We start from the raw sequence: 19184 nt of genomic DNA, 5'->3' as shown, positions 1-19184 counted from the left end.
CAGTGGAACAGCTGAGATCACTGTTGCCCTATCTGACCATTCCACAATTGTCCAATCTCCTAAGAGGACAAGGACATAATGAAGTAGCTCCCAAGTGCCTCCTAGGTGGTACCCTGGTAGTTCTCCACAACAAGTGGAACAGCTGAGATCACTATTGCCCTACCTGACCATTCCACTATTGTCCAATCTCCTAAGAGGACAAGGACATAATGAAGTAGCTCCCAAGTGCCTCCTAGGTGGTACCCTGGTAGTTCTCCACAACCAGAGGAACAGCTGAGATCACTGTTGCCCTATCTGACCATTCCACTATTGTCCAATCTCCTAAGAGGACAAGGACATAATGAAGAAGCTCCCAAGTGCCTCCTAGGTGGTACCCTGGTAGTTCTCCACAACCAGAGGAACAGCTGAGATCACTGTTGCCCTATCTGACCATTCCACTATTGTCCAATCTCCAAAGAGGACAAGGACATACATAATAAAGTAGCTCCCAAGTGCCTCCTAGGTGGTACCCTGGTAGTTCTCCACAACCAGAGGAACAGCTGAGATCACTGTTGCCCTATCTGACCATTCCACTATTGTCCAATCTCCAAAGAGGACAAGGACATACATAATAAAGTAGCTCCCAAGTGCCTCCTAGGTGGTACCCTGGTAGTTCTCCGCAACCAGAGGAACAGTTCAGATCACTGTTGCCCTATCTGACCATTCCACTATTGTCCAATCTCCTAAGAGGACAAGGACATAATGAAGTAGCTCCCAAGTGCCTCCTGGGTGGTACCCTGGTAGTTCTCCACAACCAGAGGAACAGCTGAGATCACTGTTGCCCTACCTGACCATTCCACTACTGTCCAATCTCCTAAGAGGACAAGGACATAATGAAGTAGCTCCCAAGTGCCTCCTAGGTGGTACCCTGGTAGTTCTCCACAACCAGAGGAACAGCTGAGATCACTGTTGCCCTATCTGACCATTCCACTATTGTCCAATCTCCTAAGAGGACAAGGACATAATGAAGAAGCTCCCAAGTGCCTCCTAGGTGGTACCCTGGTAATTCTCCACAACCAGTGGAACAGCTGAGATCACTGTTGCCCTATCTGACCATTCCACTATTGTCCAATCTCCTAAGAGGACAAGGACACAATGAAATAGCGCTCAAGTTGCGCTTCACGACTAGAACAGCTGAGACCACTATCGCCTACCTGGCCAATTATTAAGTGTACAATGTCATAAGGAGAACAAGGAGGTGGCTTTCAGGTACCACCCAGGTACTTTAGATTTGCTTCACATCTATGACACCTGATGGGCCTCACAAACACGCATGTTTTCTCAATGCAACCTGTGATCACATCCACAAAAATCGCCTCTTTGTTTGTGAGGGGGCTGCGACACATCCAGACCCTTGCTTGGGTCGTGTGGGATGCAAGGAGATGTTGCAATGTCCTGTGAAGTGTCCCTCAAGAATGTGGTTCCGGTCTATGACATGTCACCTCCAATAGAGACATGGTTGGGTCCAATCCCGCCCTTACACGGGTAGTCATGGAATACAACATGCAAGTTTGAATGTCCTTGGAATATTACGGTATCTTTCAAAAATGTGCCTCTATGTCATGTCTGCTCGATGTCTCCCCCAATTTTGAATAGAAAGGGGTAAGGATAGGGTACAACACAATAAGTTTGAATGCCATGGGAATATTTTTGGCTCCGACTGTCTGTAACAATTCTCTATCTAGTTTAGATGTCCTTGGAGTATTAATCCCATACCTACCCTTACTGGGGTAGTGATGGGGTATAACAATAAAGTTTGAATATCAGAGGCGGTTTGTTATGTTTGTGAGAGAAAAAAGATACAAAATAGCCCCTAGGTACCCTCTCAGGAAGCAGATGGAGATGCCTGCTTGGCACGCCTTGACTTACATACATAACACCTTAATACATACATAAGACCACAAAGAGGAATGATTGCGCTTTTTATGTTTTATTTAATTCTACTATCAATATATATCATGAGGAAATAAAGTACATATATGAAGACACTTCTTGGCGACTGCCTTGATCAGAAAAGGCAGGAAATTCCAAGCCTAACAATGCAACATACATTGGTTTGCAAAAACATTAGGACAATAGTAATTTTTGTGCTCACCTGACGTGGATTTTGACTTTTTGAACAACCGGGGCCTGGTGATCTTTATACCGTTGTCCGTAATAACGGCACGTTTCGTAACTGCTGGGGCTATGGACTTGAAAGGTGAACAAAATTGCTACTGTCCTGATATCATTGCACACCAGTGTACAACTAAATCAGATTTAGACATGATCTGAGAATCTGTATCATAACAAAATAAATCGTATCCCAACAAAAAAGTGACATATAATGCCAAACTTTATCGTTGTTATTAAACATAAAACACAATAACACGCCTCTTATTGGAAAAGGAAGATATTTAAATGCTTATCCCAACTAAAAATAACGAACTACATGTAAGCAAAATTATGCAACTTTTAACAATTAACAACCGAGATTATAGTGATCAAATACTGACTATTGAGTATTTAAATCACGAAAAATATCATAGAAATATACAGTATGATTTTCTCACAATAATTAACAAACGAGATTATAGTGAGCAAAATTCTGACTCTGAGCATTTGAATCACGCAAAATATCATATAAATATACAGCATGATTTTCTCACAATAATTAACAAGCGAGATTATAGTGAGCAAAATTCTGACTCTGAGCATTTGAATCACGCAAAATATCATATAAATATACAGCATGATTTTCTCACAACAATTAACAAACGAGATTATAGTGAGCAAAATTCTGACTCACATTCTGAGCATTTGAATCACGACAAATAACATAGAAATATATAGCATGATTTTCTTACAACCATTAGTGGCTCAGATTTTGACATAAATGCTTACCAATACTTGACAAGTGTTTAAAGGGAGTCTCTGGGGAGGAGCCTGGTACCCAGACTAAGTTACAGGAAGTCACCAATAGGGGTCTCTCCCATCTGACAGTATTTAAACTAATGAAACTTGTATGAGGAATGCATGTAAAGCTGTTCTTAAACAAACATGAACCAGGCCCGTCACTGTGCATATTCCGCACCTGATGATGACCAATTTAACCTGCTTGCTCCTGCCTATAGCCTCACGACAATTGAAAGTAGTTTGGGCATTCATGATATTAGCAACAATTTCTGTTTCTGCAACTTTTAACATTATTCCCCATCATGAGAAATTACTTATGAGAATTCTCACGTCATTTGTACCCAAGTCACAAGATTCACTTTCAGCACTTTTTGTTTTGCATTTCCAACCCGTATCTTCTGAATTGTAATCACATCGGTTAAACATTTTTAGGCGACGCCCATCAAGAGTCCCATTCCTGTTCTGCATATTTTCTCCATCGACGTCTGCTTCCAGTTCATAATTCAAATCATACTTGCATCTTTTTGGTTTGCATTCATTCAAAGTCTCATTTTCCTTTTGTATACTTTCTCTATTGGCATCTGCCTCGAAAGCCCGTGTCTTTGTCCTGAGTTCGTAATTTATATACCACTCGGGAGCTTTTTTCTCTCCTTTATAGTCAAAGTCATATGAAACCGTGATTTCCTCGCCTTGTTTCACCGACTTAATCGTCTTAATGCATTTGATGAAGCCGAATCTTGGATGGTCAAATCTGGAGCGAAATAATACAAAAATAAGGAAATGGTGATACTACCTACTTTCAGGAAAAATTAAAATGGCAAGGAATCCCATGCTCACCAAGTATTAAAGGGACAATATAGGCATTGACAAACTATGATGTAACATGCCGTAGCCTGGCAAGTTAAAGTTAGCCTAGGCCTAGTTACGCCCCTGGTTAGATCACAGGCATGTGGAAATAAGAGCCCCCTCCCCAAGCCAACTGACAAACATCCCCCCCCCCCCCCACTGGCACTGACAACACACGTAAAATACAAGTGGGGATGTGTTTGTCAGTTGAGTGGGGGGGCTATAGAGCTCTTATTCCCACATGCCTGTTGATAGATAGGAGAACTATAAACAAACCGATCCTAAACAAAACTAGAAGGCTTTTAGGTTGACCATCTGAGGTCTAAGTAGTACTTACGCATCATACATGGCATTGGGACTGCAGGAGTGATTTGCCTTGTGACCAAGTGACGCGCAGTAAACCAATGTCGAGCTGAATTGAGCCGGAACGTCAATCACAGTTTTATCATCCAGCGAGATTGCGTTGGAATTCTGGGACCAGTCGCGCAAATCAACCTGAAAAAGGAGAATAAATTCTCACCATGTTAATCATAAGCACCATCAATAGATCTCAGTCAGTTTTCTGGATCAAAAAACTCTTCGTTAAAATCTCACATGAGGACCCACTGCCCATTACGGTTTGTAACTAATGTGTCACTAGTGCCATCTTTAGGATGTTAAAGTAACTCACAAATTGCTCTGAAAGTCATCATTAGGCCATACAGACTTTGTGAAGGAGAGGTGATATCAAGGAGGGGGACTGGGGGTGGGGTGGAAATGGTGTCCTATTTTACCAAAAATTAGACACTGCTTCGTCAAAGGGCACTGCCATGCGGTTTGAGCGCAAAATTATGATATTATATTACCGTGCATTGAAAGCAGCATACCTCATCACGAGAGAGACGAACTCCGTTGTAGAAAGAGACGACAGTGTCGGCCTCTATATCACAGCTTGCAAACAATCCCTCGTTAGCGCACGGTATCTTCGACTCCTCGACGTGGACTAGATTAGCTTCGTAAGGATCAGCAAGGAGGGGATCAGAGGAAATATGAGTTGAGGTAGATTCATCGTAATGGTAGCCTGGGGCTGAAATTATTTTTAAAAATTAAAAAGTTAAAGTTACAGGTTTATAATCCGACATCAACAATGATAGAGGTTATCATCTAACTTTACATTTTAACCAAGGGGCAAATGTATTCTGAAAACCTTCAGTAGAACTCAAATGAACAACTCAATCAGGGTTTTACAACCTGAGCATTTCCGACCGGTACTCATTTATACACCTGGGAGGAGTAAAGACTCCTGCCTCAGGTCTCATGCCAACAGCAGAGATCGAAACAGGGACCTTATGACAGCTAGGCAGAGACCAAGGCCACTACATCAATCATAGCTCTCCTTAAAACACCACAGATATCGCCAGTGCTGGGGTCAGCAGCTTTGCATCCCTGAGGTAACATCAATGTTTTTTGTCGCCTCCTGGTTCAGATTGGCACCCCAGCCATCTGCTTTATAGGAAAATGCTAATCTTGGACTATTTACATAGAAAAATTAGCTTGCTAATAAAAATGGTTGATCTCCAACGACTAAATGTAGCTGGCAAAGCCAACGGAAGAACCTACAAGCTTATGCTTCAGCCTTTCATCACCAGAGGGTTAAAGATAGAGCTGGAAATCTATTATTTACCATCTCTTCGTTTCCCATAGACAACACACTCTTCCAAAACCGATCTCAATTGTGCAAGTCTTCCCAGTATCATACGCCCTTCCACAAAATGTCCAACGAGGGCTGTGTGTTCATCGGGGTAGATGTAGCCAATGTTATCTCCCGTCATTCCTCCAGACTGATTAACCTTTCCAAGTAAAGTACCATCATCCTAAAATGTGAGAGAAGTAATACTGTCTGATATCCACAGTAATTAGCGCGATCCACTGACTGTACTTTAAGCAGGATCAGTGGCAGAGTGGTTAGAGCACTATGCTTATAACCAAGAGGTCGTAGGTTCGACAATCGGACAGATCAGCACTGTTTCACCTTTGTGTTCATGGGCAAGTCACTTAACATATTTGCTTCTCTCCACCCAGGAGTAAATGGGTATCTGGCTTGCCTGGGAAGTTAACCTGTGATAGACCAGCATCCTATCCAGGGAGAGTAATACTCATAATCACTTGGTGCTGTGGAAAACTGAGATAAACTCTGGCCAGATGAGCCGTTTGTTGCTCTGGCAATAGCCCAATCGACTTTAACCTTTAGTAACCAGCTATAGTGCGGAGTCCTTCCCTTGATCATGGGGCAGCTGCTTGCATATCCGAATGACTTCAAGGGCTATGCTGAGGGGAGGCTTGCCTCCTAGTAGGTTCAATCAAGACAGGTTTGGAGGAGGGATCAGACAAAAGGGTGCTTCTTGCCCTCCAGGTTGGAGGGAATGCGCAGGGCGAACTTAAATATCAAATTACTAAATCATTCGTGCAAACTACTAAATTATAAAATGCTTACTGGTTTATAAATCCAACACACTCCATTCCGAATGTTATGTTTGTACGACCCAGAAAATATCAGGTTGTCATCTTCGTCATATTCTGTAGCCTTCCCATGGAGTTCTCCATCTACATAGTTGCCCTCAACCCGACTTCCATCCTCGTAGGTGTAGACCCCTGGGCCCTGTAGGCTGTCGTTATGATACCTTCCAGAGAGCGTGCTTGAGAAAAAATGACTGTGAAGGATAACTTATGAGGAAAGTCTCGTGGAAATGTATTTAATGAAAAGTAATAAAGGATAATCTTGCTTAATGTAACCATTACTTTTATGTTCTGCACCATGAAATCAGCTTTTAGAATGTACCAATAACTTGCACCAGTGATTAACCCATACAATGGAAAAAATCAATTAGTATCAACAGTTAAAGATGTTTTCACTATCACGACCTCCCCTCCCACCCTCCAGTCACCTAGTCACCCAAAGAGCAAAATCCCCCCCATGAACTAGATACAGGTACAAACCTTCCGTCAATGAAGAAATATGTTCCTTTACCCTGTTTGACGCCATGTTGAAACTTTCCCATGAATCTTTCACCAGTTGGAAAGGTTAGAGTTCCCCTGCCGTGAGGGAGATGGTTCTCATCAACAGACCCTGCGATTAAGGATAAAAGGAGAATTACATAAACATACCAATCACAATGAATGACATGATGTAATAATTATGTTTCCCGGTGAAATTTCACTTGGGGAAAAAATGAAACAATTTAAAACTACTCAGGTATCTTAGTTCTGGAAAAATATTTATTGTTCAGATAGGGACACTGTCTATCCCATATTACCCATGGCAAAACCTTGTCCTATCTATCACTACGTCGAGACTGTCCCTGGATGTTTTTGTGATTGCAGGCCAGCTTAATTTTTTTATGCAGTTCAGCTTTAATTTTTGTTCATCTTTTCCAATGCATTTTTCCATACATATTCACCTTCATATTTCCTTTCTCCTTTTTCTTTCTCAAAATTTTCAAACTTGCCATTGTGATCACTCATAGGGGCTATATATCTAACTAGCTCACATAGAGGAAATAATTACGAGGAAGGAATAAAAGAGGAATTTTTAGAGTCTTTTTGCTAAATTTTTGTTCATAGATTTTTATCATCGCTTATATCAAGACTAATAATTACTAATAATTGCGCAAAGTAGGTTAAATCGACACTTTATCTTGAATATTGTACAATTTAAAGTCTACTGTATTATATGCTACGTATATTGTCTTCGTTAATGTGACTAATGTGGTTATTATATCAATATTGTTAATTGGATTATTATTTTTAGTGTTGTAGGTCAGGTACTTGATTTGACCCAGATTACAAACTTAGCTGCTCTCTAAACTTTCCTGTAAAGCGGGAACAAAACAACGCCACAAAAATGCCTGTTTTGGTGGATATTGATGACTTTGTGCTTGTGGCGGCAGTTACATTAGGAGCAAGTTACCAGATGGGTAATTATGTCAAATTTAGCCGATTTCATTGGACCACCAGTGAAAAGTGAAAGTCTCGGTGTCAACAACAAAAACATTCCAAGCCCAACACTATGACTATGCACTACAGCATCACTGTAGGGAAACCCATTCACTCTTTCTGACAGCTGCCCATACAGTCACTCAACAAGTTTATGTTTCAGTAACTAATCCGGCCAATGTGATGCTAGGCCTATATATGCTACAGGCTCAAAAATGAACCACAAGACGTTTTTTTTGGTACTTGATGGTATCTGTTGTGTCTAGTGTGATGTGGATTTTTCCCAAAGTCTTGATGCATGACGTCATGAAGCGGCTATAATGTCATGGCTGTGGGATGTCAGGGAATTTTGGCAGGAGATCTTGAAGGAGAAAATGTGGAACGAGTTTACAATCCCCGATCGGTTGACTAACGAAGCACCACTGTTCAATGGATTTATAGTTGAATGCGATCAAACTACGTCATTTCCGATCGGGGATTGTAAATTTTAACCGAAAATGTCTTTGTCATAAGGCTGGCTACTTGCCAGATATGCAGCACAGCCAACCGCAGCAGCAATCAAATACAGCCAGATTGCAATAACTTGAAGTAGCAAGAATCCGGCTTTGATTGTGTGATGAATCAATCACTGTTCAATATGACTTCTAGGAGTACTTCTAGCTGCTTTTAGTCAACTTAAGCCTACAGTTACATAAATATTATCATCAGCTCAAACATGTCGTACATAAATATCGCCACAGTATTCTCCACAAGGCCATTCATCAGGGTGGCCCACCCTACCTTGGCAGCTTACCAGTACCACCCTACCATGAAGAAAGAGCTACGCTACCTTGCTCTAGAATTTTGTAAAGGGTTCTAAAAGGGCCACCCTCTCTTAAATTGCTGGCCACGTGTTGTACAAATGAATATCAATGGTACCACCCCACCTTAAAAAAAACCTGTGGAAAACTCTGTGTCTTTGGCTGCATGGACATGATGTAGTCAGACTCTGTTCCAATACTATTACTACCGGTAATAGGATCTGTGTTCTTTCATACATTGTAAACAACTTTTTTTCAGTGATGTTCACAAGACGGGTTGGACAAGCGCGTTCTAAATTCAGGGTTGAGCCTCCAGATACTGTTGGACCACCAGAATTCACCAGGACATACAGGGCACAGTAAGTGGCATTATGAAGTAGTCTCAGAAATTACAATATTTCCAGTTAGATTTATAATCTAAATTCATTTCAGTTAACTCAACCTGTCTTCACAAAACTTGGTAATGTTAGGCCAACATTTGTATGTTGTTTAAAATCATACATGAATATCATACACTGATGAAAATACATGTATTTCAGAACTAGCCAAACAACAAATTTTAGGGGAGGTGATGATATTGTTGATTACATGTACTACAATGCAGAGTTGTTCTGCTTCTATGTAGCAAAAAAATTACACAGTCCGCCCCGCATTCAAGAGCTTTTAAATTGCTTTGTAGCTTTGCGGCACTAAGTGAGGCCAGGGGGTGCAGGATATCGCCAAGCCATGGTTGGGGGGGTGGGCATGCCTCAACAGGCCTCAACTTTACCAACCACAGTAGAACCTCCCCTAGCAGACACCTCTCTATTAAGGACTACCTCTCTACTAAGGACACTAGTTTTGGTCCCAGATTGTGTTTTTCCATTCAATTTGACCTCTCTAATCAGGACACCTCTACAATAAGGACAGCACTTCTCAGTCCTGAGGGTGTCCTTATAAGAGAGGTTCTACTTAACATGTACATGTACGCATGGCAAATGATAAAAAAAGAATGAGTGGTAGAACATTTCTACTTCAGCCTCAAAAAGATTTCATTTAGAGGACTATTTATGAGTACACAATGAAATTGACGATTTCCTGTTCATGTATTCATGATTCTAGCATGTATGATATGATTCATAAATTGGCTGAAAATACATGTTGATACGATGTTGCATCTTTCCATTGTGAACTTGATATCAAAGTCTTAACAAACTTAAGAGTCTGATACACTACATTCATCAGGACATGCACCTATCATTACTGGAAGATGGTGTCTGAACTATCAATTGACAGTAGAATTAAAATCCCAAGGACTGTTTTGAATAAACGAAATGAAAAATACAGGTTGCCTATGCTGGCTCATAGTCATAGAGAAAGAATGATATTAGTACAGAAAAATCAAGTTCCCTTGACTGGGATTTGAACCACAAATCTTTGGATTGCATGGTTTGAATCCTATTCTGAATAAACTTAAATAATCATAGAACCAACTGATTTCTTTGTATCAACGTACTTTTTTTCAAATGCGTATTTCAATTGAACTTGAATAAGTTGAAGAGCATAAGGCAAAATTCTTCCAGATGATTGAATGAAAACATTTGGCTTTATGATTCTATTTTGGGACACTTTGAAGTGCAGATTATTATGAGAAATCATTCTGATGTCTTGTATATACAGTGTACATGCATACAGCTTTGCAAGGGCTACAGCGCATACTGAAAATAAGTGGACTTTAAGCTGTGCATACATGTACAATCAGGACTGTGGACGTGTGCATGTCCTTTGCTATGCATGACACTTCATGCCATTGGCCGCCCCAAATCACCCAACCGAGAAAATGGGCCATTCATGAATGGCAAGATTTCGATCTGATTATGGGGAAGAGATTAACCCATTGTGATCGTCGTGACCCTGCACAATTTGACGTTCATCGTTAGTGACCTTCACTGCTTACACACGTTTTAATACGGGCTGTTGCCCCATTCATGCCTATGATATGAATACTACTGACTGCATCATGTTTTTTCTCATGTGCACATATGATTATTGTTAATGCACATCTGGCTGCAATGTTGTTGATGCAATTATTTTGTAAATATAATGCAAGGCAAAAGAACATCGCCCATTTTCTACATGTGTGATAAAATTCCTGAGCTACCTTTCCAACTTTTTAAAAGGAGTGTCCAATGAAAAAAACATGACTCATGAGAATATGACAAATCTGTAAAAACATTTCTTTTTCGTCAATTAAGCCTGGCAATGCCAATGGCGATTTGGGTTGGCACATGAGGCGTGCCCCCCCCTCTTTTGTTTGAAAGCATTGCTTTTTCGGTGCACCTCTCCCAAGGAAGTGAAAACTGAGTATTTTAGCCCTCAGAGTCAGATGCCCTAAAATGCATATTTAGCACTTGAAATAGACATTTTCTGGGAAGGGCCATCGGACCTCTCTCGCATCCAGTATATGGGTGTGACTGTGTCACTGCTTCCAAATTTCTCAGTCCGCCACTGGATGGTGTTTCCATGTATGTTGGGTCTGTCAAAGAACGTTCTGTTTGTGTTAGATACATTTATTTACGTATGTTTTGAAAGTAAAAGGAAATTTGAGGTGACGCAGTGTAGCAGGATGTGTCAACTAATAAGAGCTCATAATGTCCTAGATCAACTGTTCGACTTTCTGAAGGCGGCTCCCTATATTTTCAGTATGAACTGCGTTGAGTTCTTCCCCTTGTTCCTCACGCTTATGTGGACGTCTGCTGCCTATGCACATCAAAGTAAGTAGAGTTTGAGGCCTTGGGCCAGTTGCTTATCTCACCTTGAGGTCCTGAGGTCTCTTTCAGGATGAATATTCGTTCCACAGGCATGGGCTAACTCAAAGCAGAGCATATTGAGATAACTACATGTCTTTTGAGTCATGGCATAAAAGATGTTTGAATTCAAAAAGACTGGAAGTGGATTCACTGGCTTTTGAGTCATGGCAAAAAAGATGTTTTAACTCAAAAAGACTGGAAGTGGATTCACTGGCTTTTGCATTTGAACTCTTCACTCTTGAATCTTATTGGTTCAGAAGTTTATTTACTTTATGTCTCGTTACTTTCCAGTTCCTGCCGCCGCCCTTGGCCTCATGTACATCTACGGCCGATTTGACTTCTTCAATGGTTATGTGAAAGCTCCAGAAAAAAGGTGAGATTTTTCAAAATAGGGTGGCATATTTTATTCACGACTAAACTCTTGCAATAAAAGGTACATAGGATTTTACAGAAATTTTCCCTTGCTACCACACCCGCAATTTACCGGGCCCGGAGAAAATCTGTACTGCAAAAATTTCCACAAGTTCTATTGTTCACCACATTCCTTATAAGACTTTGGTTGGTTGCACGTGAAAAACGAGATGGCAACACTGCACTCAATTCAATGAAGACGTCGTCTCTACAATCGTGTACACCTTGCTCTTTTATAATGAAACTGCTTCTCAGCCAAGTTCGGATCCAAGGCGCCCGGCCCATACCGGGCGCGGGCCACGGGTCTATACACTGCCAAAACCCGGTAGAGAAATGTTTTAAAATGGCATTTAAGCGTGATTTTCTCAAAACTTTCCCTTTGTCTTTGACTTTAACAAAGTATTTCAAAGCTTGGAAAATGTGGACCACTGACCTCCTGAGCAACCATCTATGAATGATGCCTATACCGATGTCAATGCCATTCAGAACTAAGCATATGCAGCCACAAGCTGGTGTCATTGGAATAATAATTCATTATTTACTCCTGTTGTGCACTTTATGTTTGAGTATTGATTTTTGATTGATCTAGGTATTAAGCAACAGGAGGTTGTTTAATGGCTGACGCTGTTCGTTAAAAAATTTGAATTAGTAATTGAATTTTAAAATGTCCAATTGTGGTAAAATACATACTAAGTATTAATTTCAACATTTCCGTTGATATACAAATACTATGAATACCAAGTTTAAACAAATTTGTATTCACAATAACTGCACTATGGCATTGTGTATTGGTGGATTTCTATTTAACTGGACCACCAGTAATTACGAACGACGTACCCCTTTAAAGCTGATCATATTTGCTTCGAAATTTTTCAAGTATGAATTGCATGGATCAGGTGGAGAAAACAAAATGACCCAAATGTTATTTTAGTTAGTGCATATTGTTGCATCATCTAGTTGATAATAATTATTGTCTATTGATGTGGTTTCAACCGAGGCTAAGAGGCTCTCATCTCCAGGAGTTGAAGTTGTATTTTTCACTTAAAAACCAAACAATATTCAAGGCTTCTGCTCAACCCTTACAAAATTGTCTTTTCAAGTGTCGTGCATAACTTTTGGTGGGTCCCTCGTGTAGTTTTCGAAGAGATTTCCAATTGGCAAAGGCCTGTCTTTCAAGCACTTTGAGACAGTACAGTTGTACAAAAGCGCTACATGAGAACTAACATCTTTTTTTCTTCAGATTAAGTGGATTTTTCCGATCAGTTAAGTCCCTGAAGTACCTGACATATCTCAGCGCCGGTGGCCTCATCAACGCTGCCATCCGTTCCTACATCGGTATTGACATCCCACGATACCTTCTGAGCTTCATCTGGTAAAGACAGACAACGTGATTTATATATACATCACCTGGACACAGCACCATCCATGAAAGAGATTTGAACTTAACTCTGTGGGAATCCACAGCAGTCTCATGTGGGAATGCACAGCAGTCTCATGTGGGAATCTACAGCAGGCTCATGTGGGAATGCACAGCAGTCTCATGTGGGAATCCATAGCAGTCTCATGTGGGAATCTACAGCAGTCTCATGTGGGAATCCACAGCAGTCTCGTGTGGGAATCTACAGCAGTCTCATGTGGGAATCCACAGCAGTCTCATGTGGGAATCCACAGCAGTCTCATGTGGGAATCTACAGCAGTCTCATGTGGGAATCCACAGCAGTCTCCTGTGGGAATCCACAGCAGTCTCCTGTGGGAATCCACAGCAGTCTCCTGTGGAAATCCACAGCAGTCTCATGTGGGAATCCACAGCACTCTCAAGTGGGAATCCACAGCAGTCTCATGTGGGAATCCACGGCAGTCTCATGTGGGAATCCACAGCAGTCTCAGGTTTTAATTTTGTCTTCTTGTCAAATTTTCTGTGTTTTTTCGGAGTGGGGTGTTTTTCAAAAGTGGTCATCACCTACCGTATTAAATTTCGCCAACACCAATCTTTTTTGTCCTAATTGTGAAAAAACAACATATTTTACATGTAAGAATGAATAGAAACTTTAAGATGACATTCTGAACATCACATCTATTCATATGAGGGTGATGGTGCATCGCTTGTGTGAGAACTATGATCAGAAGTTTGTAACTTTTCGGCCGACATGTAAACTACTTTCTGTTGTGAAACTCAACTATTGGGTTAAAAATCGATGTCTGTTCTTTTGTTTTGTGTTGTACTCTTCAACAGCTGTACCAGGCAGTTTTAAAAGGTTTCAGTTCAACAGATTTTTCACAGTAATATCATTGAAGTGTAAAATAAAAGTGTTGGACGGAATTTATTTTTGAAACTCACCCTCTGTTCCTGAAATACCAGACATGTCTGAAAATTGGGGGGAATTGTCAACTGTCATGAGATTCCTCGATACTCCTCTGCCCTCTCTGATTTTGATATTGCTGTCTACAGTGTAAATTTAACCTTTTTACTCCTTCTTTGAAACGGGAACGCAAAAATACTGACATAGCCTGGGTGACAGCATCATCTTTTTTAAGCTGGGAGCACACTGAGTTAAATGTCTGCTAGAATAATTTTGCAGAACCCTATATCAACAGAAAAACAGACATTTCACTTTTGTAAGCATTAGTGGCATTTTCTCATCTAAGTCTAGGAGAACGCTTTGCCACACAAAAACCACAGTGATAATTTCCTGGATAAGGAGCCAGTTGAAAGTGCTTTTGAATACTTAATGGACCTTATATTATATCAAATTTTGGCAGTGTTAGAATTAATTTAATTTTGCCGATTCAATTTATTCGCAAAACACACCACTTTCTTGCCAGAGAAGCTATTTAATAAATGCTTGAACTACTACGGCACGGCCATTTCATTTTGTGGTTTTGCAAGATCGCAACTTTTGCATGCTTTTTAATAATCTATGTAGGATTGTGACAACATCAAAATGGCTTCCATTGTTTTGTTGTTGAAAAACTGATTAATAAATCTTCCCTACATATAAAGCGATTAAAACGTTTTTCAATCTCATGTGCTTGACTTGCGTTACTGCTAAAATACTTATGCATCTTAACCTTTATACCCCCACTGTCGAGAATGGACTCTTCTGAAGCAACACTTTCCTAATGCAGCTTAGAAGACTCCATACTGAGAAATGGGGTGATGAGGTTAAACTTTATCCTGTTTTCTGACCGAGTGACTGCATTTTTCTGCATATTTTACAATACAAGTGTCCAGATTGCTAGTGAATGTGAATAATTTGAAAAAGTGATTGTTTGTTGGGGAATAATGTCAAATTAAGTCGTCAGGTACAAAAACCTTATCTGTTACCAAGTTTCCACCAAGTAGAATTTGATATCTTAATAGTTATGCAAGTCTTCTTGTTCTGTCCATTGAAGTTTATACATGTATGTCATCATGTTTATAAGGTAAGGCAGTACAGTTACACGTATAGCCTGTGTGTGCATTACTGTGTAATGTCAGTTGTTTCCATACTGTATTAAGGGGCTATAATTGTAACATTGGTATAGCTGTACCACTTTAAAGCGTTTTTCATACCGATCCAGCTAAAGGCACTTAGTTAAACTCAAGAATCACATTTACCAAAAGATAGTGGTGTTGCACAGCACTTGATTATCCCTAATAGGGTAGGCCTACCAATACTGATGAAACAGAGTCAAGCTCTTTTTGTGGTGTCACCTAGAGCCTGCTGCCCAGGGCCGTGTAACATTACTATTTGTGATCACACTTCTACAGTTTAGGGATAAGAGGTCATCCAAGAAATTTTGGCCAGATCTATCTGAAAAACACTTTACCTTATTTGTCAAACTTTTTAAAACACTGCAAATTATCACATATTGTATTAACTACCAAGCCATCATATTATGGTCAGTGCATTCCATTGTACTTTGTCGACAAGAAGTGTTATGTGTCAGTTTAATTATCATTTGTTTATTGTACTTTCTCAATGATAACGATATTCCAGATAAACGTCGTATTTTTGTGTTTTCAAAAATTTATTACGAAATGTTAAAAACATTTGAAAGACATGTAGATTTTCCAGTACTGTGAACTGTAAAATGTTCCCAAAGCTAAAAGTTTGCAATTTGCTGATTTTCAATTGGCTGTAGACGATCAAAATATTGTCTGTCGGTGTGGCGCACTGGAAACATCTGCATCCGTCACCTCTGAGGTCCCGGGTTCGATTCCCGATCGTTCCCGGTATACTCATGTGACAGAGAGGGCGACTCTCTTCGACAGCGTAGGTTTCCTCCGGGGTCTCCGGTTTCCTCCTACTTACATTACAATCGCCCGATATTGTTTATACATGTAGAGCTAATAATGTCCAAGTTGACGCTCAGCTCTCAATTCAATATTTTATCAAAATGTCGTGTTTTCCGCCGAAAGTTAATGGCTAATGCATTAACAGATGAAATTTCGGAACTTTTTAAGTTTGGGTACTTTGACAGTGCATTTGCGTAAATCATGAATATAAAATAGCGACGAAAGACCATTCCGATTATGCGCCTTGGACAAACACCAGTCCGTCCCAGAAAACCTTGTAATCTTAAGTGACTGTGTCCAATTTGTATCTTCTTTTGTTTCTTGCATAACAGATGGTAGGCCGTAATATTTCTACCACCAGGCCTCGTTTATTTTTAGAACTTAGTGCGATTTGTATATATTTTTAAATGCCGAACTTGAACTAAGATGTATATTTATTATTAGGTCTAACAGGATAAATTGTTGCTAATTTCACAAAGTGACGTCTACAAGTACCTATAAAATTTCCATTTTTGGTTCTCCCGAGTGAAATTGACACTACCTCTGACCTAGAAATATTTTGTGGTGTGTTTTATTTGCGATTGCCTACTTTTTACTGCAAAACTTTCCTGTTTTGGGGGGACCCTCTCAGTCTCACAACAATATCAAATTCAGAAAAATCACAATTTGGTCGTTTTGTGAAATTAGCAACAAAAATGTACATGACAATGCTAATGTTGAGTAGAGTTAGAATTTATTATTGTTAGCTCACGAATATTGATGGTACATCGAAGAATCTCAAAACACTTTAGGGACAGCTTGCCCTTGCAAAGCAAAGTCTTCTGCTGTGGGTGACTTGCGTAGCACGTCATGCCACGTGTCATCTTGGGCGAGATGACGTGCACGGTACGTCATGTACTAATGTAAGTTTATCTAATCCGCACGGGGCTGTAGCCTCTCTTAATATGCTATACGCACTAGATAGTGTTGGGTACTGTTATATGATTCCTGCCTAGAGGGTATGTTTTCTGGTTCCTACCTGAACCGCCCACAAAACAGGAGCGCTGCACTAGTGCCGGTGTAACATCTGTGGTTATTTCCCATGTGTCAGTGTTTCCAAACAATAGGCAGCTAGAGAGACCATGACTTTTCAATAGGGGGAAACACAGAAAAACTTGTCAATCTATCTTTTAGCGTTCCCAAACAATGATGGGAAACACTCAAAAATAGAAACACTCAAAAACATTACACCGGCCTATCATTATCGTCAGGTACTTGTCCTTTGAGGTTTGCAGTGCACATGGGCGACCAACTGGAAATCGACAAAGTTCCTTTGTCTTACCTGATAGACAGTGTAATATTTGACTTGACCAATAAGCTGTGAATGTCAATTGGTATTTCCTTTGCTAGTGTTCATTTTGTTAGCCATATGCGTCACTCGAAATTGGCTGTAGACCAATGGATTTCAGTTACTGAAGAGAACTGAATTTCTGTCTTCTATTTTTCACTTTTGTGTACATGTATCTGTAACAAAACTATATCGGTAGTGGTTTGTAGAATTTTGATCACACAGTTGTTAATAGTAATTTGTTATTCAGGTATTTTGAGAGGTTATTAACAAATAGGGATTTATATAACACAATATTTTTGTTTATTTCTTATTTGTGTTGCCAAAACGAATCACAGAGTCATTGACCTAGCAGGACTGACACAGTGCAATGGAGCCAACATTGGCAAGCCACAGATGCATCCCAGACTGTCACTGTTGGTGCATATCCACTGTGGAGAATGATCTCTCCAGATTGCCAAGAACCTTATCAGGTCTTCCAACTTAAGGAGCAGACGGCCCTGGATAGTACTTTTTGAGGCCTGGGAGATAGCTGCCTCACAAGAAATACATACGTACTTCGAAATGTGAGCTCTTTGGTAAATTTTCTGAAATAAACTGTATCAATCAGGTAACATGGGGCGAAGTGAGCTGACAGAATCCCTGTTGTGATGAAAGCAGGATACACATCCTCTTTGAGTTGTAGGAAGATGGAGTCCATGGTATTTCCTTATGATTTCCATGTGACCAAAATTGACAGTTTGAGGACAAAGTCACAACCAGAAGGCAAGAATAATTGAGGGTGGAAGATGACGGAACATCATTTCAAGCACATTGTAACGTCAAGTGAACAAATTTCTCAACAGGAGGGCAAGCTGCAAATCACTGCAGCTTGCTACCTAGCACCCTTTCTCTCATGGATATATTACCAACATTAATCCTCGGGTTAAGTTCATACCCTTGTTGATAAACAAATTCTCGTCTCCAGGTAAACATTCAATCTTATGTACAGTGCTCGATGTGGACATCTAACATGTCATAACCCATATACCCGAAGACAAGTCTTTGTTTATAACCGGCGGATGTACCACAATTCCAGAAATATAGCCCTGTCAAAGTATACAGCAGACTCGGGACAGCATCTGCATGCATGGGCAATCTACACATTGGCAATATACACATTGGCAATCTACACATTGGCAACTTGCCAGTTGTTGCACTGACTGAGCATACAACAAGAGCTTATTCTTCGACAGTGGCTACTCTGTCAGGTCAAATCTCAGGAAGACCCACAGTAAAGTTCAACAATGCAATCAAAAACTGGATTGCAACATAGGCCAAATGTGGCCTTAGCCTGTCAAGAGTCCTCTACATGCATTGAAGAAAATGATGAGCACAGTCCAGGACATCCACCTGCCAGATTTCCAGTATCAAAGGCATGTGCATGGCAGGGAAGGGGGAAAAACTCAATTGAGGGGGCCGCCCTTGATAAAATAAAGGCCAAAAGCCTGTATAACTATTGGGCAGGTATCCAGGGTCCTCATTGAGGAGCAAAAGTTGGGGGGGGGATGGGAGATGTCCTTGACAAGCTCAAACTGAAAGGCTTGGATATCCATCCCTGCAGGACCATTAGGCAGAAGATTTCCAGGGTCATGATTGAAAAGCACCTAAATAAAATAAGGATGCCAAAATTCACCCACCCAACATCCTTGTGCATCCCAACGACCAAGAGGTCAACACAAAAGCAGACTGTGCCAACTTTGGACTCTGGGCAAGTGTCAATGAAACCAAGATGTTGTATTTTTAGCCCCGTGTCCATGGGCCAGACACTTTACTAAGTGTGTAGA

At 40.5% G+C, this 19184-nt stretch overlaps 2 protein-coding genes across 2 annotated transcripts; one reads left to right on the top strand and one right to left on the bottom strand.

Annotated features, from left to right (window-relative positions):
• Positions 1-1992: 1992 nt before the first annotated feature.
• Positions 1993-7390, bottom strand: LOC135493675 (histone-lysine N-methyltransferase SETD7-like). Its single transcript, XM_064781171.1, has 7 exons — positions 7218-7390; positions 6757-6886; positions 6254-6455; positions 5444-5633; positions 4647-4846; positions 4118-4275; positions 1993-3685 (listed from the first exon to the last, which is right to left on the bottom strand). The coding sequence occupies exons 1-7, from the start codon at positions 7279-7281 to the stop codon at positions 3235-3237; spliced, it is 1395 nt and encodes a 464-aa protein (XP_064637241.1). The 5' UTR covers positions 7282-7390; the 3' UTR covers positions 1993-3234.
• A 191-nt stretch (positions 7391-7581) lies between these two features.
• LOC135493389 (microsomal glutathione S-transferase 2-like) lies at positions 7582-17652 on the top strand. Its single transcript, XM_064780711.1, has 5 exons — positions 7582-7733; positions 8812-8911; positions 11235-11305; positions 11633-11714; positions 12993-17652. The coding sequence occupies exons 1-5, from the start codon at positions 7661-7663 to the stop codon at positions 13126-13128; spliced, it is 462 nt and encodes a 153-aa protein (XP_064636781.1). The 5' UTR covers positions 7582-7660; the 3' UTR covers positions 13129-17652.
• The last annotated feature ends 1532 nt before the right edge of the window (positions 17653-19184 follow it).

Source organism: Lineus longissimus, chromosome 9 (assembly GCF_910592395.1).
Source record: "Lineus longissimus chromosome 9, tnLinLong1.2, whole genome shotgun sequence".
NCBI lineage: Eukaryota > Metazoa > Nemertea > Pilidiophora > Heteronemertea > Lineidae > Lineus > Lineus longissimus.
The sequence above is the reverse complement of the archived record's forward strand: the minus strand, read 5'-3'. Positions and strand labels throughout refer to the sequence as shown.